At 40.6% G+C, this 25783-nt stretch overlaps 1 protein-coding gene across 3 annotated transcripts in view; it reads right to left on the bottom strand.

The window, feature by feature from the left end:
* Positions 1-25783, bottom strand: part of nrg2a (neuregulin 2a) — a 70637-nt gene that overhangs the window by 21790 nt on the left and 23064 nt on the right. For all 3 annotated transcript variants that reach the window (XM_069713342.1, XM_069713340.1, XM_069713341.1), the window contains exons 2-3: positions 18126-18291; positions 16368-16486 (exon numbers count right to left, since the gene is read on the bottom strand). In XM_069713342.1, coding sequence (XP_069569443.1) covers positions 16368-16486; positions 18126-18291 — 285 coding nt within the window. The remainder of the gene's footprint in view (positions 1-16367; positions 16487-18125; positions 18292-25783) is intronic.

Below are 25783 nucleotides of genomic sequence, written 5' to 3'. Positions count from 1 at the left end.
ATGGCTGTGTTCCAAATGATATACTTCCCTTAGCACACTAACAAATAGTACTCTTACATGTTAGGATAATTTCGACAGGGTAGTGTTGTCTCAAATCGCCCACTGCCGTTCTGCACTGACTGGAAATAACTGTCGCATTTAAATGGATCATCTGCCAACATATCTGCTGGCTTTTATTATTGTTCCAGAAAATGATTGTGTTTTCGTGTCCTCTGTTTAATGCACACAATAAACATACTGATGGCTTTTTCGTCCAACAGCAGTATGGTAGTACTGAGTGAAAAATAAACACTTTTGTGCAGTGTTCTGCAACAGCTGCAGCTTCTTCAGACGCCTGACTTTGAAAATACTTCACATCGGTGGTCCCTTCTTTTTTCACTATGTAGCCATGATGGCGACCACTGAGTGTGGAAATTGTCCAGCTTTTCACACTCAATTTTTGGATTACTTTGAGTGCACCACTTGGGTACTTGTAGTGTCCATACTTGACAGTGTGAATGCACTTGTCCATTCAAAATAGTGAGTGTTAGTACGTAAGTACACCAATTGGAATATAGCAGATGTTTATTTCAGTCTGCATTTGTCTGCATGAGGTTTAAATTGACTAAGATGCTTTATGAATCTCAGTGTCTGGTGGTTTTATTTTTTGAGAGTTTAATGTGTAATGGACACCAGTTGCCTGAGGAGGATTCATTTCTTTCTGCATGGACTAAATTCTCCTTACAAACATGTACAGCAATGGGAAGATGAATGAGGTGATGAGATGTATTCTGTATGTTACTAATTCATCCGAGCACATTATTGTATGACTAAATGAGAAAAACTGATCTGAGGTGCTCGTATCTAATTATCCAGTGAGGCTGCTGTGAACAGACCACAGTCGTTCTTGCTGACAGTTGGTACAATAACATGTGTCGTGAATGCTGTACGTGTTCATCATTGCCATGTAGAGCAGCTGCTCGGCCGAGTTCGAGTGGCAGCATTTTTGCATGTGTCAAATAAAGAAAATTTGTAACAGTAAGTCGTGTTGATTTTGGGGCGCATAGCAAACCTCCAGAAAACCACAGTGTTATTCAAACAATCTGTTTCACGAACCACATTCGTTCAGTGAGAGCTCCTCTGTTCCACCTGCTCAAGTTAGACCTGTCAGCTGAAGGCTTGTTTCCTCTATATCGTGTCTGAAGTGATCATTAAGGGAAGGACAACAGTGGGCAGCGCTATTAACCAAAATAGCTTTGTCTTTTTTAGAAATTAACAGTTTTGTTCAAACTCCTCTGTTGTGCTTTTTTATTACTTGTCATCTTCTTTCCGGAGACAGCGCTTTCACCTGCATCTATCCCCAAGAGGAAGGACAGTAATAGTGCGGCTAAAAATGGTTTCCAAAAGAGAGACTTTCGCCTGATCATAGCAATCTGAAATCTTTTCAACTCCTCTTGCATTACAGATGTAATTTAATCTCTAAGAGCATATTTCAGACAGAAGGACTCAAAAAAGAAATTGCAAAACTGTAACAGAGAATCCATGAATACCTAAATCTAAATGACTCAACTTCCATTAATTTGCTCTAGTGCATTGTTTTGCCATGAGGTGCTGTCTGTCTCTGGTCATGCCGCCCACATCACAAAGGGGACCAGAGTTCAGGTGCATTCGTTAACTCCTGGCTGGATGTTGGAAACAAATTCCTTTCATCTACGGAGGAGATCAGCTGCTCTACTAAACAGAGTTGGAGGGGGCTGAGTTTGTTTGTGTGCACTTATAAGGCGAGGTTTCGTTAAGTTTGCTTGGTTTTTTAACCTCAGGTTTCGACTTTCCTCGGTACTGTAGCCCAGGGGCTGAATCTGAGTTGAAGGAAGTTGAGGAGAGGTTTCCTCTGGGTTAGTGAGAGCCACAGTGTTTAGCCATCAGCCCTTGCCACTGACTTTGATTAATCCTTCATGGCCCAAGAACTGAAAAAAGCTGGGGGTGCAAGCAGGACCATCTGGAAACCTTCATAAACATGCCTGTCTTTCCACACTCTCCAAAGGATTCTAGGAAAATCGTAAAAATGAAAAGAGAGGTCCCTTTTGCACAGTTTTTTCCTCTTGAGGCACCCCGTGCATATGCAGCAAACAGAAAAGTGCTCGTACTGAATCTTAGCCCTGCACCTCACAGCCCAGCCCCGAACACTGAATTGTGAAATGAAATACATTTTCAAATGGCCAGTCCAAATACATGTCGCTCTAATTTATGACAAATGTTGATAATTTACTTCAGCCTGGCTTGATCTTTTTCACTTCTGCACTTGTAATTGAACAGAAAGGCATCTGAAAACACGAGGCAGAGTCAGATTCTGTGCAGGGAGGAAGCCAAGGCAGTTATTCAACCAGTGGTGGAGCGGATCCATCTGGACTTTGTTATGGCTTTTTTTGTTTTGTTTTCACTCTTAAAAGCAATGTTATCAGGATAAAAAGTATAAATTATGCAGCCTCTTTGGGAGCATGTCACTGAGTGAGAACAGTGTGCAGACCTACACTGAGACATTCATCTCTGACAGTCAGACATCTCTGCAGTGAAGCAAAGACGGTTCGAAAAACTAAAATTCTCACCCAAAAATAAACATGTAAATGTATTACATTATGTTTAGATATTCTGTCATACACTAACAAATTTACAATGGTGTGTAAATTCCCCTCCCTCCTTTATTTACGTGGCATCCTACTGCATAACAACACAGAAGCAACTCTGTTTTATCACATCATGTAAATCTTTATCACAATTCAAACAAGGAGAAATATTTCTGGTCAGGCCATAAAAATCCGATGGGAAAGTGATTAACGTCTTAAGTAGAGACTCTTCAGCAGACACATAAAGATGTAGTGGTATCTGTAATAGCTCTGCCACCCAGACATGCTTTTCCACAAGTCAGTTTTATGTACCAGAAAGAAAAAGCTCTAAGTGCCCTCCTCCTCCTCCTCCTACTCCCCCCCTCACCTTCCGACTCTTGGTAGGGAATGTCTGACATATCTCCTGTTACAGCTGGGACCGAGATCTTTTATCTCAAAATGAATGGCCAGTACATGTTGCAAGCGTTGCAACACTTGTGTGCACTGCATTATGGTCCTCTCTGTTTTTCAGAAATCTATTTGAGATGGAATGAATAAATAAGATAAACAGATAAGTACAAGAACAAAAGACCAAATTGTGAAGTGTGGTTTTGGTTTAATACAAAGTTGTTGATAGATGGTTCTGATGTGGTGAAAATTGTGAACTAAGGTTTAAGATAATGCAGGCATGACATAAAAGGGGAAAAAAGACTTTATGCAAGGGGTTTAGCTATATATATTGCAGGAGCTATTGAATAGTGGTATTACAATTCAATAAAGAGTGTCACCAGAGACAAATTACACAAGTTACAAAGCAATAGAAATGTCTGGACAAATGCTACAAAGGGGATCAACATGTACACATTAGCTGTTATTTTTATGAAAGATTGATACTTCATTTTTTTAACTTTGCTAATTAGATAATAAAAGTCATATGATCCCTGTTTTCATTTTCAGATTTAGACCCACAGCATATTTTGACAAGAGCTCAAGTCCAGACAAATTCAGCGGCAATAAAAGAAAGAAAGAAAGAAAGGAAGAAAGAAAGAAAGGAAGAAAGAAAGAAACAGAAACAAATGGGAACAGAGGCTTTAAAAAAAAAAAAAAAAAGGATGGATCCAAGAGTAATGCAGGGAAGAGGAGGGCAAAGAAAAGAGGGTTTGTTGACAGGATTATAACTTGGAAAATACTTCTGCTTGCCAAAGCCAACAAAAACCCAAGCCTGCTACTTTCACACATACAGTATAGCCACACCCAATCAATGGCAATATACAGCATCTGTGCCTGCAAGCATTTTGTATAGAGTTTAAAATGAGCACGGGAGATTTCATGTCAAATAGCCAAAGAGGAATTAATTACTATTTGCTGTAGGTATGATGCACAAAACCCCATTATGAATGAGAGTGCACTTAAAGCTTTTCTTCAATAGAAAATTATCCACAATTCAAACACCTTCAGTATGAAACAGGAATGTTTAGAAATGAACAAAATGGAGCCTGCCAGGAACATTAATCTACCACCCACTCTTCAGTCAGACTGCCACCACCACAACCAGTGTGGCTTCTTTTATATTCTTGTCTCTTATTACCATTTTTCAGTCACATAGCTGATATGCCTGGTCTTGCCTGCTTCAATCGTCTCCGCACTGAAGTGAAATCAAAGAGCAACCTAGTATGTGATTGCACAACAGCTGTTCGTGCGATGCACAGAAGCAAAGGGCACTTAGAAGGCGCAGGGTACAGTGCGGGTGTAGTGGCGAGTGCTGGTGTGCCCGCTGGCAGGACCAGTGCGTGTGCAGTTGGCAACAAAGCGACACATGGTGTTTTTCTGTGGCGCTGTTCCAGACAGGGCTGTTCTCTGCGGCCGTATTTTCAGAAGCAGCTCCATCTCTGCGTGGCCTCCGCGTATTTATCGTGAGGACGCCTGTTGCTTTCCTTTTCCCGCTCTGACTAAGTAAACTTTTGTTCACTACATCCTTGAGTTTGAGTCTTTTCAGGCTGGTAGCCCCATACCGTCACAGATGAGCCGCAGAGGGTGATGAGAAACAAGAGGACACCTCCCTCAGAAAACTCTCACTGTCACTGTCAATTTAGTCCAACTGGGACTCACAACATTCAACTGAATCACTGGTGAAAAATGAAAATGCACCACGGGCCGGGAACATATGGTCATCCACTTTGGAGCCACTAAACCTGCATGGTGACATCTCTGGTCTAAACCCATGTGACAGGCAGCAGCTCTGATAGTTATGTGAAGGTCAGAGTAGCATATCTGTGACTTTGAAGGTGACACATTTGAACCCGGAGGGCAAAGTGGCACGATCTGTAAATCTCATCAGCCAATGAATTACCATTCAGCGAGATATTTAAACAGCAGCATGGTGACTAACAGCAGCAGATGTTTCACACCTGTCTGACAACTTCCTTTTATTGACCGATATAAAAATAGATACATTATTTTATTTTCATGAAGCTGGACTGATTTAACGACAACAATCCACAAAAAAAAAAAATCAAAGTTACTTTAAAAAAAAAAAACCTGATCAGTCACATCAACTTCATTAAATATATAGCATCACGAGAAACTGTTTATTATGGGATATAAAAATTAGGACAACATACGAATTGAGTAGCCAGTTTGGAAAAGTTTTAGTGACCAGTGAGTGACACCAGGGAGAGATTAAAAAAAAAAAAAAAAAAAAGGCTGGTTACCTACAGAAAAGTACATTTAAACCATTAAAAAAAAAAGTTGAAAAAAATTAATTGGCCTGAAATGCTTCATTAAGACATGCCTAAAGTAAACTGAAAGATGTTCTCAAACCATTTGTTGTACAAGCCTGAGTTTGGTCTCTTTTGAAAGGCAACACTGAAGGTTTATCTTAAATCCACAAAATCCCTGTAGGTGCTACTGGCACTGAGTTATACAAGTTTTAACACACTAAAGTAGAAGTTTTTTTATTTAATTCCCACATGAATTTGTTTTGCGAACAAATACCTGTCGATGACTGTAGCTGGGACCTATTAGCTGGGAACCAGAATGAAACCACGGTAGAAAGTCTGATCTAGTCCAGATTCAAATTTGATAACATTGCCACAGATAATTTATTGTCCAAAAGTCCAGGCGTTTCCAAAGAAAATGCCATGTGGAGAATTTTTTAGTAATAACAAGTGGTATGGTGCAAAATGTTATCTACAGTATATAAAAGAGAAAGCATCAAACTATTTACAATAACACAGATGAACACCATAAAGTTTGTAAAATGTCCCATACATGCCCATACAAACAACGCAAAAGGTTAGTCAATGACTATCTGGCCTAAATGTAAACAATCTATCAGACAGTAATAATGTAGATCATTTCATCACTTTAACTACAGACCTGTCTCTCTTCTTCCCTTTCTTTCCAAAACTCTGGAGCGAGCTACCTTTAATCAACTCTCCTCCTATCTTCACCATAATAACCTTCTTGACCCTCATCATTCTGGCTTCAAGGCAGGCCACTCAACAGAGACGGTCCTCCTTGCTGTCTCTGAGCAACTTCACACTGCTAGAGCAGCCTCTCTCTCCTCTGTTCTGCTGCATTTGACACAGTGAACCACCAGATCCTTCTTTCCTCCCTTCAGGACCTCGGTGTCTCAAGCTCTGCTCTCTCCCTGTTCTCATCCTACCTCAACGACCGCACTTACCGGGTAACTTGGAGAGGATCTGTGTCTGAACCTTGTCCTCTCACTACTGGTGTCTCTCAAGGCTCCATCTTGAGTCCCCTCCTCTTCTCTCTGTACACCAACTTTCTCGGCTCTGTCATTCACTCACATGGCTTTTCCTACCACAGCTATGCTGATGACTCCCCGATCTGAAACACAGGTAGCAGCACGAATCTCTGCCTGTCTGACTGACATCTCTCAGTGGATGTCCTCACACCACCTGAAAATCAACCTCGACAAGACTGAACTGCTCTTCCTTCCAGGGAAAGACTCTCCCACCCTCGACCTGACTATTACCTTCAACAACTCTGTGTTATCCCCGACCCTGACTGCTAAGAACCTCGGAGACACTCGACAGTCAACTCTCCCTTACTGCCAACATCACTGCAACACGTTCCTGTAGATACATGCTGCACAACATCAGGAGAATATGTCCTCTTCTCACTCAGAAGGCGGCGCAGGTTCTGGTCCAGGCTCTGGTCATCTCACATCTAGACTACTGTAACTCCTTCCTGGCAGGTCTACCTGTTATTACCATCCGACCTCTGCAGCTCATCCAGAATGCCGCAGCTCGACTGGTCTTTAACCTCCTAAATTCACTCCCACTACTCCGCTCCTCCGCTCCCTTCACTGGTTACCAGTAGCTGCCCGCATCCGTTTCAAAACATTGGTACTTGCGTACCGTGCTGTGAACAGATCGGGTCCAGTGTACATCCAGGACATGGTCCAACCCTACATCCCAGCCCGTTCACTCCGCTCTGCATCTGCCAATCGGCTGGTCGCTCCCTCACTGCTAGCTAAACACGCTACAAAATCACGGCTGTTTGCTGTCCTGGCTCCAAAATGGTGGAATGAGCTCCCCAACGACATTAGGAGAGCAGAAAGTCTATACATCTTCCGCCGCAAACCAAAAACACACTTCTTCAGACTTTACCTTGAATAGTAGCACTTAAAATGGCACTTACTGATAGCACTTTGAAGTTTGGCTATCTTGAAGAAAATTGTACTTTCTTGATTGTTGTTGTTCTGAATTTGTACCCTCATGGTTGAAATGTACTTATTGTAAGTCGCTTTGGATAAAAGCGTCAGCTAAATGAAATGTAATGTAATAAAAAGGACAAAATGTGAGGTATCCACATGTGCTCCTCGCCCTTCATCTTCAACAGCTGGCCCTCATTTCTGAGGAAGGGTAGACTTTACAACCTTGTACCAGATACAGAAGACATATACCACAGCTCCATATTTGGATCTTGTGCTCACACAGCTACAGTAGTGGCCAGCTGCTCGGACTAACCCCCCCGCCAATCTGTGAAAGCCAGAAAGCACACAGCCTTCTATGTGTGCTGCAGCACTCTTTCACTCATAAACACACCACCCACGCTCACTGTGTGTCCTGAAAACGGGCAACGGAGTAAGGGTGTTTTGTTGGACTTACCGGCCCTCTGTATACTAAAAGATGAGTTCACTGAGTGTATCGTTGACTAAAAGGGAGGCCTTTTCCATCCACAGTTCACACCTACACACTCAAAAGGAAATGGCTCCAACGCTGCTTACGGCCACTTTGTACCCACTACTCATCCGGGAAAGAACTTACTCTCGCCCAACAGACATGATGTGATGAATACAGTTGCCTCATTGCCAACAAAAGGAAGCAGCGTGATGGAGTAATGGGAGGGTTTGGGATGAGAGACAGCTGTGGCAACCAAACTACAGTACTGTGCTCCTGAGCTTTAAGCAATGGAATGGTAAGTACATGTTCCTCTTGTGCTCAAAGAAAACAAAAAAAAAAAAACCCAAAAAAAGGAGGAAAACACCCAGAATTAGTCATGCCCTCTTCTGAAAAATGCAAGGTTAGAGGAGGAGCAGGGATTCTGTTTGATGTGAGTGAATAATGGTTTACTCACAGATGCCCTTTTCAGAGTTCTGACTCTGCTTGCTAGACTTCTAAGCAACTGAAAATTATTACTGACTCAGTGCAAACAAGCTTTCATGATTCAATGAATACTTTTTAGGAAACTTTCCTCTTTGGAAGTATTCACAAACACAGCAGAGTTGTTTGGCCAGTTCAAACAGAACCCTGCACAGTCACCCGTAGTTTGGGTCGCCATCGGGGAAAGACCACCGGGACAGCTGAGGGGGGCGAGAGAGGGATTCTTTTATTATGCTATTAAATGAATCTCAGATTTTTTAGATTTTTTTTTTTTTTATTTTTTTTGTCCCGGGGTAATGGAAGAGTTAACAAAGCCCTGCACACAGCAGAACCTCATGTCACCTCCTGCTCACATCACTCAGCTTTTCAAGTGTAACAGCTGCTTCCTTCCTCACACATAGCAATATCCTCACTCATTCACACTGACGGCTTAACTGTCCTGCATAACACAGTCAGATTACTGGATAGAAGTGAGATGTGTTTTGATTCTTAATAACTTTGCTGTTTTTGATTCAGGACGCCCACTTATCGCACTGGATCGGCGGGATTAAAATGAATTAAGAGAGCAAATGATCCATGGAGAAAGATTTCAGAAGTTATTTTATTTAAAATCTTTTACTGTTTTTTATCTGATTCTGACAGTGATGCGATTCAACAGCTGCCTCTTCTCTAACACATTAGCACATACAGTATGTACAAAATCCAATAGCTCGTATCATGCGTGGTCTTGTCAAAAAGCAATGAATTACTGACATATTAGCGAGATGATTTACGTTTTACGAGACAAACATTGCGTGTCTTCTGTCAATTTAACTCGAGGTTGCTGGAGTTGAAGGAAAAAGCGCATAAACAACTGCAAATTTATCATTTCTAAGATTTGAGTAAGCGATTGCTAATATGTCTCGTAGGGGTTGCAGAGTGGTGTCATTCAAATATTCATATAAAGTGCTAATAAATATAATTATGACATGTAAAATCAAAACACACATGCCCATGTTTAAATGCTTATGAAAATATGTACAGCTTGATGCCAAAAGAGCAGCCATGACACAGAGGGTTTTCTTTTACTTACAGGGACCTGGTGGCTGTCTTTGCTAGAATTTCTCAGGAATTTATTGAAGAAAATATTGTTGCAGCATCCCAAGTTCATTGACATTTATCATTAATTAGTATTTTATTATATTCTTTGATTTGAAATTCCTTTGGATGAAATTTGAAACGTAAGTGCTCCACTCTATGTATACACTGACTCAATTTATAGCATGCCGTGTCCTGATGGCTCTGTGATGCTGCACCTGTATGTGATGTGTGCTTACACTGCTGTGGATGTTCATCCGCTCATCACATAAACTCCTCCATTTACTTTGGATCTTCCCACAGTACCGGATGCTGCCCACAAATACAGAAAGGCCTGGACAATAAACAAAAACAAGCTGCAGCGTGGGTTAAATGACGATTTTAAGACTGTCTCAAGAAAACAAGGTCCAAACGCTGACAAGCTCAGACCATGTCACAGGTCAAGACATCATGTCGGACTGAGAAACAATCTCACTTTAGCTGATAAATAGATTTGTTTAGCTTTTCCAAGAGAGGCAATCGTGATCTTTATATCTCTTTTATATGTCTGGGATACCATCTTTTAAAATTTGCCTGCAGGCTATTATGAATACCAGGGAGAACCAAAGACTTTTAAGGCAACCACAAGTTTAGAAAGTTGGCTGTTTTGCTTTCAAAAGCCAAGACCAGGATCACTTCGTTACATTTTGAGACACGATTTGAAAAGGCACAGAGTCAGCGGCATTTCAAAACCACACCTTTGTTTGTAGCTGTGTTACAACATCCTATTTGCGGTACAGAATCTGGACTTGATCCTGATTCTGCAGTCAAACTCACTGACTGACGAGACCTGGGATTCTGGCACAATCAGATGGCCACCTCAGAGGAATGCCTGTCCAGACCCCAGGACTGCGGGATAATTTAAAAAAAAAAAAGTGGGCATGACTAATAGCACAGCGGCTCGATCCACAGAACCTGACAAGCTGCTCTCCAGTGGCCTGTAAATACAGAACGCTTGGCAGATGTGAAGGCCTGTTCCTCTCAGACATGGCTGCTGCTGCTTACCCACAGCAATCAATAGAATTGACCGGCTTACACATACTCCACATTAAGCCGAGGCCACAACTAACATCCTTTAGCATCATTAGAGACAAGTTTATCTTGTCGCTTGCGTAGTAGGAGTGAGTACGTTTTGTTTTTACTATGCGCACTAAAGAGAGACATAGAAGGAGCGAAGGAAGTTGTTGTTTATCTTGTGCAAAGTAGCACTTACTGTCATGTTCCACTTACGTAGCAAAGATATGAAGAGTTACTGGAAGAAAAAAGAAAATTCTGAGGAGTTTTTTGGTCTGGTGTTTATTTATTTGTGAAAATCGTGCTCGCAGTAACATTTAACATAATTTAAAAGCTGGGAAATAAAATGTTGCACTTGTATGTGCGTAGCTATCATCAGCAAATATGAGGCATTCAATATGACTTAATACAGAAGCAGAAAACAGAGGATTGTGGACTTTTTGTTTAAAGCAATTTGGGTGATAATCAACTGTTGAGTTCACTGTTTGGTAAAACTAAAAACAAATTCGGATTACTTATTAGTTTCAGATGTTTTCCTGCTGTTGGTCTTGCTGTCTGATGTAAGTCACAACTAATCAGCACCATCCTTCAGTTTTTTTGAAGATGTGCATCAACAGATTCATATATTTCCTCCAGCTGAAGGATGTACAATACATTGAACATGACGTTCATCTTCATGCAGGGGCCTGAAGTCAGATTCAGGATGTATGGGATGAACAGACTACTTCAAGGAATATGGGTCAACAGTGACAAGGATGCAGCACCTTGTAATGACTCAACAAATTGAGCTACCATGTCATTGAGAGGATGCTGCTTTTTTGGTCCACTCAATTGTAAAAGTTATGAGTAGTTCTTAAGCACTAGTTTTTTGACAGCAGGACTGTGTTTGACTTCAGGGCAGGCAGTGAAAACATGTAAAGGTATGGGCACATTTATGCGTGTGTATGTGTGCATGCAGGGTTGGGGTAGGAGAGGGGTGGCGTGCGTGCGTGCGTGCATGCGCGAAATTGTTGCTGGTGGGCCTCAGCATGACTGCTGAGGTTGGAGCAATCATATGTTCAGCTGTGATTTCCATCAACACATTCCTGGACGCTCACACACTCTCTCAGTGGAACTGTGCACAGCACCCCCCAAGGATGTGACCTGCAGCCTGCAGACACATGGCTGCCTCGCAAGCGCTTATCACAACACAGCAGCCTGTAGGATAATGGGAGGCCTTAATCTGAAGCCACGTGGAGCCAAGCAAACTTTGACTAGTGTTGCTCCTGCACGCTGGCCTTATAGAAAACAGTCGATGATATACTACACCATTCTGCAGAAGGCCAGCAGGTCTCACCATGCCAGACTGATTACAGGGTAGGGGTCAGACCACATGGACAACAAATGGTCCCCGGCCCTCTACACTGGGGGTTGGGCACGAAGCTGAAAACACCACTCTCGAAAAGGGAGCAATTGTTACAGAGACTGCTTAAGGGACATATGATATTTCAAATCACAAGGAAACACACAGTCACACACATGCTGTATCCTGTTATGCATTTTGTCCCAATGCCGAAGTTTGGCAATAAACAAACAGTAAAACATGAGGGAAAGTCTTGTGGACTCGGAGACTAATGTAAAAAGTCGCTCCACTGATTGATCTCATGTTTCAAAACTCCCAAGCAGCTAAAATAGAGCCAAGGCAGCCAAAAAGAGGAGAGAGGGTATTAAATGGGTCCTCGGGCCGAAACTTTGATAACAAGCAACTTAAACATTCAACTCAGCAGAACATCCAACCATCTGTGCTGCATAATTATACAGTAACTGGCACTTAATCAGTGTGTGTTTCTCTTCCACTGGTCCAAATAAAAGACATGAGTAGAATCTCCACACAAGTCCAATCAATCAATATTATTGGCAAACTTGCATGGCTGGCATGAAGCCATGATGTACTGCATGTTTTCGAATGCATAAAGGGTATTCACTCTTGTCTATTTTTTCCTGCTGTAGTCAACATCTCCACTCACAGTTACATGGCTGTTGCATTTGTCTTGCTACACAAATATTGATGCAGGTTAGGACTGAGTAATGACCAGCTGCTGTGTGTAGTATCAATAAGAAGGGCTTTATATGTTTTTTGTGGCAAAGCCCTGGCGATTCTTCCCACAATCAATTTGCACTAAATTGAGCTATCAGTTTTAATTTAAGGACTGTTTAGGCAACTCCTTTTTAATCACACCTCAGGGGCTACGTGTCAGCTATGTCTGGCACTCCTTGTGTAATTGATGCTATGCATATCAACTCAATTTATCTCCACAGACTTGTTGATTAAATGTTTTGCTATGTTTGGTACAGCAGAGCTTTGTAACAAAACCACAAGTTTTCTGCTTTTTTTTTTTTTTTAAGTCATGCAGCAAGACCCCACTTCTCACCCATCATAAACAAAATAAGCAAATGAATAAATAATTAAAAATATATATATATATATCATTTAAGGGCTACCCCAACCCTCCACCTCACACAAGCACAATAGTGATTCAAATCATTGCCTTGCACAGTGCAGGGGGCTGTGTGAGCTTTTGAGCTGGGGTTGTGGTGGCCTGCATTCACCATGTGGTGGAGCTGAGTGCCGGTTTCCCAAAGTCTTGTGTTCACCAAAGCAGCAGGCAGGCAGGCAACGATGCTTCTGTGGTATTTTACTTTATCATTTGTGATCTTCCAGGATTTCACTTTGTGTCTGTGCATGTCAGCATGTAAGCTGATTTCTAATGATTGCCTTTTCCTCAGAGATTTCACCTTGATCGAGCCGGTTCAAGCAGTGTTAGCATGCTCGCATTCCAGATGCTGTCAATGGCAGAAGAAGCCACCTGAATGTAGTCATCAGATACAGTAGTGCCTCGGACAAAGCCAGCAAGCACTAACTGCATTCTAAAATGGGTGTGAAACTCTCCTCTGCAACACAGTGGGCTCATGTCTTCCTCCTCTTCATACTTTTCTCCCTCCCTCACTGTCTGTCTCTCTTTCCACTCGCTGTATCTTCCTCTCGCTCCCCCATGATGTCTTTGTCTGCTTTCTGTTATGCATTCCCTCATTTTTTATCCCCCCCCCCCACCCGCCACCTCCCCTTTATCCACGCTCTCTTCTTCTTTTGCTCCCTCTGTCCATCTACATCTGCACCCCTCCCCTCGCTTTCCCTCCCTAGAAGGCACACATACACAGATAATACTGCGGCTACATGCTGCTTCGGCAACATACTGCAGCAGGCAAGCATACTCCACTGCAGCCTTTTAACACAATAGCCATTTCTCTTATGACCTTAAGATTAAAGGCAGCTCTTGGTCTCAATGAATTATACGTCCTCTGCATCTGAATCAAGCAAATAGTACGTTTGGTTCAAACAGATGTTTTATAAGTAAAATATGTTTCATAGACAGAGGAAGCCCATTATTGCCACATCCCCTGCGAATGCAATATATCTTTTTTCTCAACATCTGCTGATTTCAGCCTTTCACCAGCACACGATAACCACAGCAACATGCACTGTGTGCTGCCAAATCTTTTTAATGACGTATGTATTTTCAGTGAAGCCCTCCCCCTGCCTATGGACATATCACCCCTGATTCGCCCTGTCTTGCCTTCTCCCCTGAAGCATGACAGAACTAGGCGTGCTGCTGTAACACAATGGGACTTTTTCATTGAAACGGCAAACAAACACATCCACACACACACACACACACACACACACACACACACACACACACACACACACACACACACACACACACACACACACACACACACACACACACACACACACACACACACACACAAATACAAACACACAGAGACAGACATCTAGTGATCATGGCACATGAAAGGACATACAGTGATACCATTGTGAAAATATCCAGGGGTGATTTAAGGAAATGTCGGCGCTGACAGACAACAACACAAAGAACATACAGAGGTGCATCTACACAAAAACATACAGATTCGAGGCAGTGGGCACGAACATGCATAAATGTTCTTCAACATAAGCTTCAACAGTTGGTACAGTTTTCATCAAATATACCCCATATTTTGCACCAGATGTAGAAGTATAATGTTTTACTTGTTTTAAATAATCGAAGTGAAAACACTACCATATCATTGCTCATTCATGTTTTATTCATTATGGCTACTGTGCGTCTCAGTCCACTTGTCCATTGCTTTGTAACATTATATTTTCTTTGATATTGTTGAATTACCAGCACTTTGGCCTGCTGAGATCATCATATACAGTTTCATGGGCCACCGGTCACATGTTCATAAGCTTTCATTAAACACTCAGGCAAACAGGTGCTACCACCAAGGATTCCCCCGACCTCTGCGGGGTGTCTCGCCCGATTTAACCTGTTTTATTTAATTGCCATTAAACATGATTGTTACTTAGTGATTACCGTTTCACAGATACATTTTTCATAAATGTTAGCACAGTTTGTCTTTGGCTCCTGCATCACTAAGTCTTTAAATATTGCATGCTCTAGAGTAAAAAAGAAATATGTCATTGCACTGGAATACAGCCAAGTGTCATAACAAGCATACAGTAAGAGTCACACGATCCAGCTATAAAACTCAACTGGAGCTTTTTAGATGTCAAAAAATAAAAGTGCCAATGTGGAGCACCATTTAAATACAAGATGGATGACTTCTTTTCTGCTCTATTGTTTGCTGGAAATCAAACTTGCATGTTGGAACCCCTGAGAATCTCTGTGTTTCCAAACACAATGGGCCCTTTCTTTATCTGAAAGAGCTGCTACTCTAACAATGCAGCTCAGCTTAAGTTTGCTAACTGTAAACAATAGCTCTAAAAGGTGGCCTTGACAAATGTAAAGAGAGAAGGGGGAGTGATTCTTGTGCCTGAATGTGAACACAAGGACACTGAGTGATGGGTAAACTCTTGCCTCCCTTTTCCTCACAGGCTACACCTCTTCCAGTGTGGGATGTCTGCAGAAATCACCCGGCTGTCAAGGTCAGCATTAAGAAAGAGAATATCTCCTTGGTGTTACATTTATTTTAACTCACTCATTCTCCAAAAAAAGTGAGTGAATATATGAATCTTGGCAAACTGCAAAAGCGTGAACACAAATATATCATCATGCACAAAAAGTCTAATTAAAAAGCTTTTCTTTTTAACATCACGTCCCCTTGTCTGCACAGTATCAAAGTCTTGAACATTTATTCAACGGTCTACAGACAGAGCAGCCAGGTGAACTCAATGCAGCAGCAGGAAGTTGCATTTCCTCCAGCACATCAAGCAGTTTGTGACTCTTGCGTGCCAGACATCCTGCTGTACAGTTCTTTGACAGTCCACTACCAGATACCATCGAGTCCTTTCTTGAAAAAAAAGGCAGAAGCAAAGCTACATAAATTCTATCAGCTCTGTAAGGTCCTTAAAACTTTTTTTTTTTTTATTTATTTTTTTTTTTTACACCCGCTCCATCCACTCAAAACAACAGCAGCCACAGACTCACTATACTCGCACTGCCTGGAACAAACACAAACTCACCACCCCACCAAATGGAAGCAGCTGTTATCAAAACTCTTTCATCTGCTACAGTGCTTTGCAAAAAAAAATCTGCAATGCACACACCACTACTGAACAAGTGTGTTAGATTCTATCGCACACTCTGAAGACACTTTTTACAACTTTCATACTCTGTCAAGCTATGTTTTAGATTCAGATCTATAGTCTGCTGCTGACGGTCAAAGGCGCTGCGCAGCGTAGCCTTGTGGGATTTCCAGCAAACTGAATGATAAACGGAGATAACACACCATACATTGCATTTAAATTCCATTCACCTCCAAGTACAATGCACTGTTCCACTGATTAATGGGTCAGAGCCACATGTGCAGATAGTTGATCTTCATGCATGTTACCATAGTTACATGCCTGTTTGCGATGGCTCCTTTGGATCTCTCAATTGGCAAGAGAACAGTCATAACAACAACAATGCCGGTACATCTGTGCCACCTCGCTTGTTGCTTAGGAGTCAGTACTCACTGCTTTGGACGTTAACAGTGCCAGTGGAGTTGTCCTTTCCCAGCAGGTTCTCCACCACACATGTGTAATTCCCAGAATCCTCCAGTTTCGCTCTGTTGATCTGGACTCTGGAGTTTTTCCTGTGGGTGACAACACTTACAAAGCTGAGTCAGGGGAATCGGGGCAGGGAGGAAACAGCATGGAAACGCAACAAGTGGAAGCATGGGGGACAGAGAGGTACACAACAGGGCGAGCAGCAGAATGGCACAAACTGTGCTCTGATAGGGATACATGATCACTTACTCTGCAGGCTGGGGGGACTGCTTATGATTAGAAAACATGGGACAAGGTGTTACAACTTACAACTACCTTGTGTATTGTTTTCCAGCTCCACTTTTTTGATGTCTTTATATCAATAGGAGGTTTTAATGTATATATTGTCTGCTAAAACTGTAATATAATTTTGGATATTTTGTCCTCAAAAGCAAGCCTATGTAACTTTTGCTCAACAGCAGCCACTGTGGCCACAAATGGTAATAACAGGATGGAAGCATGCTGAAAAGTTTTCTTTCTTTCTTTTTAAATTTTTTATGTTTCAGATATTTGTAGGAATCAGCTGCCTTAATTATGTAATAATTAGTTTCCTAGTGTTTGTCTAGTGTTCCTCCTGCGATGTAATCACTGAAATCTCTGAGTACAACATGCTAAAATGCAATGCAACAGTAGCACGCTGAGAGGGAGAAAATCCCAATGTAAGGTGATATACAATAATGATTAGTCACTGGTTGTATTCAAATAAATAAACTTGACCAGTGGTGACTTGCAATTGTGCTGAATCATCCGATTTGACTGTAACCAGACTTGAATAGGCGGTTATCATCACACACCTGTCCCAAACGCATAGCCTGGTACAGGGTCTACTAAACTTACTCGTTGGTTGGGGAAGCTGTTGTTACCAAATCATTTTATTGATTCAATGCTCAGAATGGACAAACTACAGCTAACTAGTAGGCCAGAGGGTTACAATTATTGTGACCTGTAATTACTGTAGTAATTATGAGAGGAGCGAAAGGAGGAAGTTGGGTGACGGAGTATAAAGGATACGTCTTTCACGCAGGAAATGGCTGCTTGTATCCCATTAAAACAAAAGTCAACTTGGACATATTCTAAGTTATGTACATAAGTTAACTTAAAGCTTTTAATTTAAGTTACAAACGTCACCGAATGTAACTTATGTAAGCGACATACTTATTTTAACCTAAAAACTGTGAATGTTTTACAACATTAACCATGTATTTAGCATTTTTGCCAAGACGACAGAGGTCCAGTAAGCCTGTCGCTCTTAGTCTCCAACTTTCATATTGATAATGACCTAATGGCCCTACTTCACAGGACCTTATAGCCCATATATTTAGTATATATTTAGGTAGTCATTTGGTTGTGAACACCTGTTCAATAGTCTGATAACAGTCAAACCGGGTCACTGAACTGAATGCTGATGTGGATGATGTATTGCTTCTAAATGTAACTTTTTATTTGGATGAGAAAGTTACATAGACGTAAAGTGGGGCGATAAACTGACTTGATCAATGAAACATTACTCTACATTTCAATTAAGGAATAATCCTTTATTATAGATTTCAATTACTAAATGTAAAAAGATAAAAACTGCATTAGCCCAGTCTGCAGATAATAACAACAAGGCTTCACCTTCAGTGTATCTCTTTCAGTTTGGACTGCTTGCGTTCGACTGACAGGTCATGTGTGAATCGTACTCACTGGCTGTTCCGTATCTTGACTTTTTTGCTTTTCTTCAGCTCGTTGCCATCTTTGAACCATTTGTAGGTGGGTACAGGGTTTCCCGTGGCCTCACACTTAACTGTGAGCTTGCTTCCCTCGTCCACTATTATTGGATTCTTCATCGGTTTTAGCTTTGGAGCCGCAGCTAAGAAGAGAAAAAGAGAGAAACTCAGCATTAATACAGAGACACAGACTTGATTCTGGTTTTGTTTATGTGTAACTGTGTTTTAGGAGAAGACAATGAAGAACAGAGAGACAGCAGCAGAGCCAATCATTATCTCTATGGACTCAGCCAACAGCTCTCTCATGTGACCTCCAGATGTTGTCACTAGAGACATTATCAACTTTGCCTCAGACTAATAAACAGGCTGATTTTCACTCTGGCTCTGCTGCTATAAAAACACCTGAAGCGGTATTTAGCAAACATGCAGCAGCCAATGAAGAAAATCTGTAACCATAATCTCATGCGCAATTAAAAGCAAACTGTAAACAAAAAAAAAGCCAACACCATTATAATATCATGACAACTAGCTTGTTGTTATGATGAGAACAAAAAGAAAAAGATTTCATCACAAGTCTTTTGTTTGCTACAACACTTTGCAAAAGCACAGACCTGTTAAATTCAATCACAAAATCTAAATATTCAGTGACTTTTTGCATCTTTCAGATTCGGTTTCAGTATGTTCTTTCATTTTTTTCAACTTTCTTTTTCCCAGAAGAAAAAAACTAATTTGAATATGAAAAGGAACCGTATCCAAATACACACATACATGCAAACACAACACACACTCACCCAAACACTTGCCAGCTGACAGCTGCACACATGTTTAGGAGAAGACTCATCCAGGGCGGAGCGAGAGAGAAGGGGTGAACAAGGGTCAGCCAGAGGCTGGCCAAGATACCCCCCCCCCCACCCCCAAACACACACACACACACACACACACACACACACACACACACACACACACACACACACACACACACACACACACACACACACACACACACACACACACACACACACACACACACACATACACACATACACACACTCTCTTTATCCATGTGTAACATTTACAATTTCATGCATAGGCTGAACTGAGTCGTCCTACAAATTACAGCTGTTTGCTGTGCATCACCTCCGAGGGACGACAGCTGAATGAAGACAAACAAAAGCATGACAAGCAAAATGAAGAACACACAGGTAATGACTTCAATTAAACACTGAAATAGCGGTACACCAGAATTATCCCCCATGGTCCTCTTTTTTGAGAGACTGTCCTACTTCACTGACCTGATATAGGCGACATGTCTGCACAGAAAGAGAAACCCTAATGATGCTGCAGTTTTCATTCTCTTTGTAAATTTAAGTGCACAGTTGGGATAGATATGAGGTAGTTGGTTTGCAACTATAAAATGTGGTTATAAAGGGGCCAGGCCATTGGAAACCAAGTTTTGTGAGTATGTCCAATGTCTGGCAATGAATCCTACAGTCTACCTCCTGACTCCGAAGCTCTACTCTGCCTCCTCTGGTCACATGGCACTGGTACTCCTGATAGGAGCCAGAGGTCACAGCTCTCAGTGCCAGCCATGGACCGCTTTGGTATCGGGTACTGTAAGTTAGTGAAAATTGCACAGGGTAGATAAAATCACCTATTACACATATTTTAGAAATATTTTCTATTCATGTAATTACTTCAATTTGTACAGTAATCTACGAGTGATCATCTGCAGTGCTGAAGACCTTTGACATTTTCGGCCGCTTTTCACTTTTTCAATTTTTAACAAAGGCAAGCATGATTATACCAAAGTTTTGCACTGCACATGTAACACCTACACTTTCTATCTGTCTGTCTGGCGTACTCATTTATTTCCTGTGGAATCAGAGATATGCCAAATTAAAAATGGGTCAACCAACACAGATCAATGAAAAGGCAACTATTTTAGTTCAATAGCAGTAATTTGTTACTAAAATTACTGTGTATATGTAAAACAGAGGACTTTTATCTGAAGAGAGAATCCTGTTGGAAATTGTGATTGATTATATTCACGACATTTGGAAAGTAAAGACTAGAAAGATTCTAACATGGCAGGGAAAGGCAGATGTGTCGCTGTAACGTGCTGCTTAGTAACTTTAATGAGCGAGTTGTCTCGGGATGGATCTTAGTTTAAGACTTCAAGGTCCCGAGAGTTTAGGACAATAAAGCCCTCATTTATTATGCTGTGAGGCATGAATGCTGTTTTGCTGAAAGTCATAAAATTATATAGGCTGAACATTTACTGTTTATTGTCATTTATAATCAACTCTGCAAGTAATTGTTCGGTGGCCATATACTGAGCTCCAGATGTGCTTTATTAGACATGTACTGTTATTTAACAAATGTAATGTACTACATGTACAACGTATATAGGGCTTGATGTTAAATGAAGATCAGACTGTATGATGTCCTGTATTCATCTTCATTTTCACATGACACTAGCTACAAGAAGCACTGTATCAGTTGTACTGTAAGTAATCTACATGGCATATTGATAAATAGAAGAACACGTGTCACATTTGATAAGCAGCTTCCTCACACATTGTCATGAATTTGATGTCTTCTACATTTCTAATGACTTACAAAACTTCCAGAGCAGTACAAAACTTACAAGAGCTTCATTGAGCCCACGGTCCCAACACTGTATAATTGCACCACTGTACATTATTTCCATATACAAACTCAACTCTGGCAGACTCTGCTCAGTAAACTGCCCGGGGAAAGGCTTGTCAGTCATAATCGGAGAGCAGGAGGAATGAGGCTGCACCATATAGAAAAATGTTTAGTGCTTCGTCTGGACACAAGTCTGTCCTTGCCAAGCAAATTAAACAAGCTTTGTCCTTGACTGGAGAAGTTACAGAAACACAGGGCTGCACTTCTCATCAGCCGGTGAGCCAGATGTGTGAGAGGCTCTGCTCCATCTGCGACATGCAGTCCTAATGAAGACACAGGGATCCATCAGACTCTGTGAGATGTACATAATAAATCATGTATAGATAAGGCTTTATGTCCATAATAAATAATGTCTGTCTGTCCAGCTCTTTGATCCCCCAAACACAGAATATATGAACAAAATGAACACTTCTAAAATTCATAAACTTTGTCAGTCACCTTTGGAATAACATATGAAAAACAGAATTATACAGTAGATAGTTTAATTGAAAGAACTTAAGTACAATACAATCAAGTTGAGCATACTTGACATAAAGAATGGTAATTTCAAAAATTGCAAATAATATTTTCCAACTAGAAAGCAAACAGTGAATATCATTGAAAACAAAATAATTTCCTGGAGACAAATGGTTGTCTCATTTTCCATTCCAGCAGTCAGGCAGCAGTGATAAACCCCTGCCTCAACAACAGCCTGATTCTCTCTTTTTGAAGTGCAGGGGCAGCTGCAGACATGGACTATAAAAAACAAATTTGAGAATAGAAGCCTATCCAGCGTGTCAACAGCTCATGCTTTGGGCAACAGTTGGAGACTTCAGCCCAGAAGGTTGTTCAAAAACAAAGTTACTTGATGAATTAACAATGCATTGCTCATATCATTGAGTTAACATTTCTGTTTTACTTCCAGGAGCTTAGAGAAGGAATCCGAGGCATGCCTTTGTGTTTCCCCTTCTAGACAAAGTATCCCTGATTACTCCGGTGTTATGTCACTTCACTGCATGTCTTCAAAAGGCAAATTACATGGTGAGGCAGCCAGAGAAATGGGTTTTGCATGTGGGAATGGTCATCAGACACTACACACTAGTCACTGTAACACAACATCTGTTCAAAGAGATCATTTCAACAGCCTCCCACCACAACCAATACACTTTCACCAAATAATTAGCTGGCACATTGCTTATATGTGACTCAAGACACTGCATGTCAAATTGTATTTTTTGTGATTTTATCTAGCATCCAGATAACCAAATAGTTTTGTTCTACTTTTATTGACACAAATCAAAAGCAAGTCCATGATTAAATGGCAATCAATACTACAGAATTAATAACAGAATTTTTGGTTTTATCACTTCGTTTCTAGTGAAGTCCTAATAATCAATCACTGGACACTTTATGTAAATTTAGTAGTTAGGGTTTCTTTAGTCTTCAGGCACTTAAGTAGAATAAACAAAGTAAATACAATTGTGAATGGATAAAATGTTATCCAACTCCATTTGTATTTAGACTTTGTTTGGTTGCGCAGTCAAAGGTACGAAATCACAGCAGAACCTTTGTTTCAATAGATTCAATTATGTAATTTCTAGAAAAGATCAAGGGACACGAGTAAATAGCGGACCGTAAACAATTACTGTCTCCAAAAGAGATGATTAACAATCACCTGAGAACCAAATAAAAAGCCAAAAATCCATCATAACTGCTATTAGGTTAGGTTAGGTTAGGTAGTTACTTTATTAATCCCTGAGGGGAATTTTTTTTTTACATCAAATAAAGTACATCAAAAGACCAATCATTTATATTTGCATAAAAGTAGCAGAACTGGCCTCCGGTTACAGTTTGATTAGCACAGGGAAGCCAAAACTTTACCAATCCATGTTTCCCCATATTTCTCTCCACCCCTGCTGGCATTTTGGTTTTAATACACAGTGAGTTATTGCAAAACTGTGTCTACATTTGTTTCGATGTTAAGCGATCCGGTGTTGCAGAATTAATTGCAAACTATTTGCAACAGCTCTGAAGTAAGATATTTTTTCTGTTGGTAGTAGTCTATGCAAACTTCTGTGGTTCATGTGAAAGGTAACTAGACTTCTTGACTAGATCAACATCTTTGCTCATAAACGTCAGTCTGTGACCACCATGTCCATGTGGTATTGCTAAAACCATCAACATGCTGAGCCAGTCCAGAGCCATCTCTTCATAAATTATCAGACATTAAGCAGACTTCGCTTTAAATCCCTTCCTTAAAATCATCATCATTTTAACATCCAAGTATTTCACTTCCCCAAAGATTCCTTATGTGAAACCCACACAGTAGAAACTTGTAGTCATTGAGTGTCCAAACTGTGCTACAAAAGGCTGCATGTATACTGTCTAAATATCATCATTTCCTTGACAGTTACCTCTCAGTGGAAGACACATGATGGACAGAGGAAAAGATTATGGTACAAACTGTAAATTTTTGCAATAAAATATTCAGATTAGTTTGTTCCACCGAGTAGTATCACCATATTAACAGTGAATGAAAGTGTTAATACTACTGATTCCATTGAGAATCACCCCAATATCTACCTCTATAAGTTTTTTTTAGCTACTTTCACAATTTCAAATGTTTCATCTGAAGATTTCAAATTAAAGTTTATTTTAATTTGTCTCTTGGAATTTTCTTTGAAAACCATCCAAGAAAAGACTTTTGTTTGATTACCAATTTTTGATTTTGATTAGTCATGTTTTGAGACTATCACTCACTCTGCAGCTAACACAAGCATTTCTATGTGTAAATTTGTATAGTTTTTATAAAGCTGTACTTATATATAAGCTGAATGAAGAGCAAAACCGCCTTTCTGATCAATTTCCCTGTTTCCAGCAGCTGTTTGCACCAGCACATCAAAAGGCTATTTTGTAACAGCAATTATTAAAAAAAAAAAAAAAAAAGCAGATCACACCTGAATTGGGAGTTGAAGCTGTCTGAGGCTTCACCACTGCCTCCTCTGACTCCTGGTCTCCAGGTAACATTTTGTTGCTGAATAATTCAAGCAGCTCTGTTTCAATTATGAAGGTGTGGTAGATGTTAGTACATGATTAAAAAAAAAGCATCTGGCACAAAATGAAGGAGCCAACTCTTCACTTCCATAACTAATTATTACCACCTTGGGTACGCACGCAAACCCAGCCGCACAGAAAGGAACTTGTTGTGTTTTGTCTTGGCATTAGGTAGGAATAAGGTAGAGGTTAAGCGTTATAACATCATCAAAACATACTGTATCTAGGTCAGGTAGACTGTACACGGATATGTAATTACTACTTAAACAATATATATATATATACACACATATATAGTCAAGTTGCATTAAATTGATTAGAAAGTTGTTGCACAGTTTTTCCTTTCCTCGGGTGACTTTTTTTTCCAATGAGCACCAATACTTGCAGAAATGTCTTTGCTACGGTCTGTGGATATTTTCCCTCTCTAACCCTTGGGCTGTTTCATTAGAAAAACCATTCAACTTTCTCTAAAGAGTGTCAATTTACAGCCACAATACACACAGCTCCAAGAGAAAAAACACGTGAAAGGAAATCATCATGTAACATAGCAGCAGCAGCATGCCCTGAATTGACACTTTGAAACAACTCTCTGGTCCAAAGGCTGAACACATCATAGCCAGGGAAAGGGCAATTAGGGCTGAGAACTACCTGCTGTGAGATAATCTCCTTAAATAAATGAGCAAAACTGAATTTTCAGGCAACCCGAGGAACACAAGACAACACTGTTTTGTTCTCCGTTGATTTCTGTGATGGTTGACCGAAACGCTCATATTGGATTACACTAAATTATAGTTTGACACACCTCATACACGCAAGCACGTGTACACATGCAAGCACACACGGTACATTGTATCGCGTTATACAGTTGTGTCGACGCAAAACGTTAAGTTGAAATAACATATCGTAGAAGTTGTTCTGAGAACAACTGCGGATTCCCACCAAACTGTTGCATGATGGAAAAATAGTCGGTACAAATAAACTATTACAAACCCATATTTTGGTGAATGGATAGGTTTGGGGTTTGTCTGTTTGAGCACATTTCAATACATTACAAATATGCTGCTCAGTTTCAACACCAGCAAAAGAAATTAGCTATAGCTCAAAGATCCGGGATCATCTTTTAAGATAGACAACAAAGGTAAACAGGAAGCTTTCGTACTGTTCTGATGCTTTATACATTACTACTCATTTGTATCATTGATAAACCACATCCTTGACAAAATGATGTCACTGATTGGTAATTAAAAGATGTCAACATTTGTTAAAGATCCAAATCAGACTGCATAGCACATTCATCTCTGAAAAGGGTGCCTGTTTCCTGCTTTTTCATTTTGGATGACCCATTTTGGTGCCTTAGGCCTAAAACACACCTGATGTGGTGGGTGCACCCGTACTGCAGACACAACAAGCATCACCCACAAGCATGTCTTCATTTTGACCTACTTTAACAGCTCCATTTTAGAGCACATAGTTCCTCACAGGTTACCCGTTTACCCAGTTAATCTAATTTTTGCAAAGAAAATCATGATTCCAAATCTAATTATCCAGCTCTGGAGGATCCATTTAAAACTGACATGTATCAATGGATGACAACTGCAAATACATTTATAGGAACAACATTAAATGCACATCACTAATATACAACAATAGGCGAGCACAGTTTATTTTCACTTTTGGGGGAAAGTAGAGAAAATAAACCAGAATATGCACATTCCACGCAGCTGTTCTCTGTGTATGGCAGCTGTGCTGCTGATTAACAAAGACGCCAAACAAATATTCTGCAAGTACTCTGCATTCAGTGTTCTTCTGGGAGTTGTATATCTTACATGTTTATAGATCACAATCAAACTTGGAATGAGGACCAATAATTATTTATGTAGTCAACTTTGCATG

The sequence above is a fragment of the Brachyistius frenatus genome, unplaced genomic scaffold (assembly GCF_029030835.1).
Source record: "Brachyistius frenatus isolate BFR_SWC_R1_liver_20210118 unplaced genomic scaffold, ASM2903083v1 Contig_117, whole genome shotgun sequence".
In the NCBI taxonomy this organism is placed as follows: Eukaryota; Metazoa; Chordata; class Actinopteri; family Embiotocidae; genus Brachyistius; species Brachyistius frenatus.
This window is presented reverse-complemented; position numbering and strand designations above follow the sequence as displayed.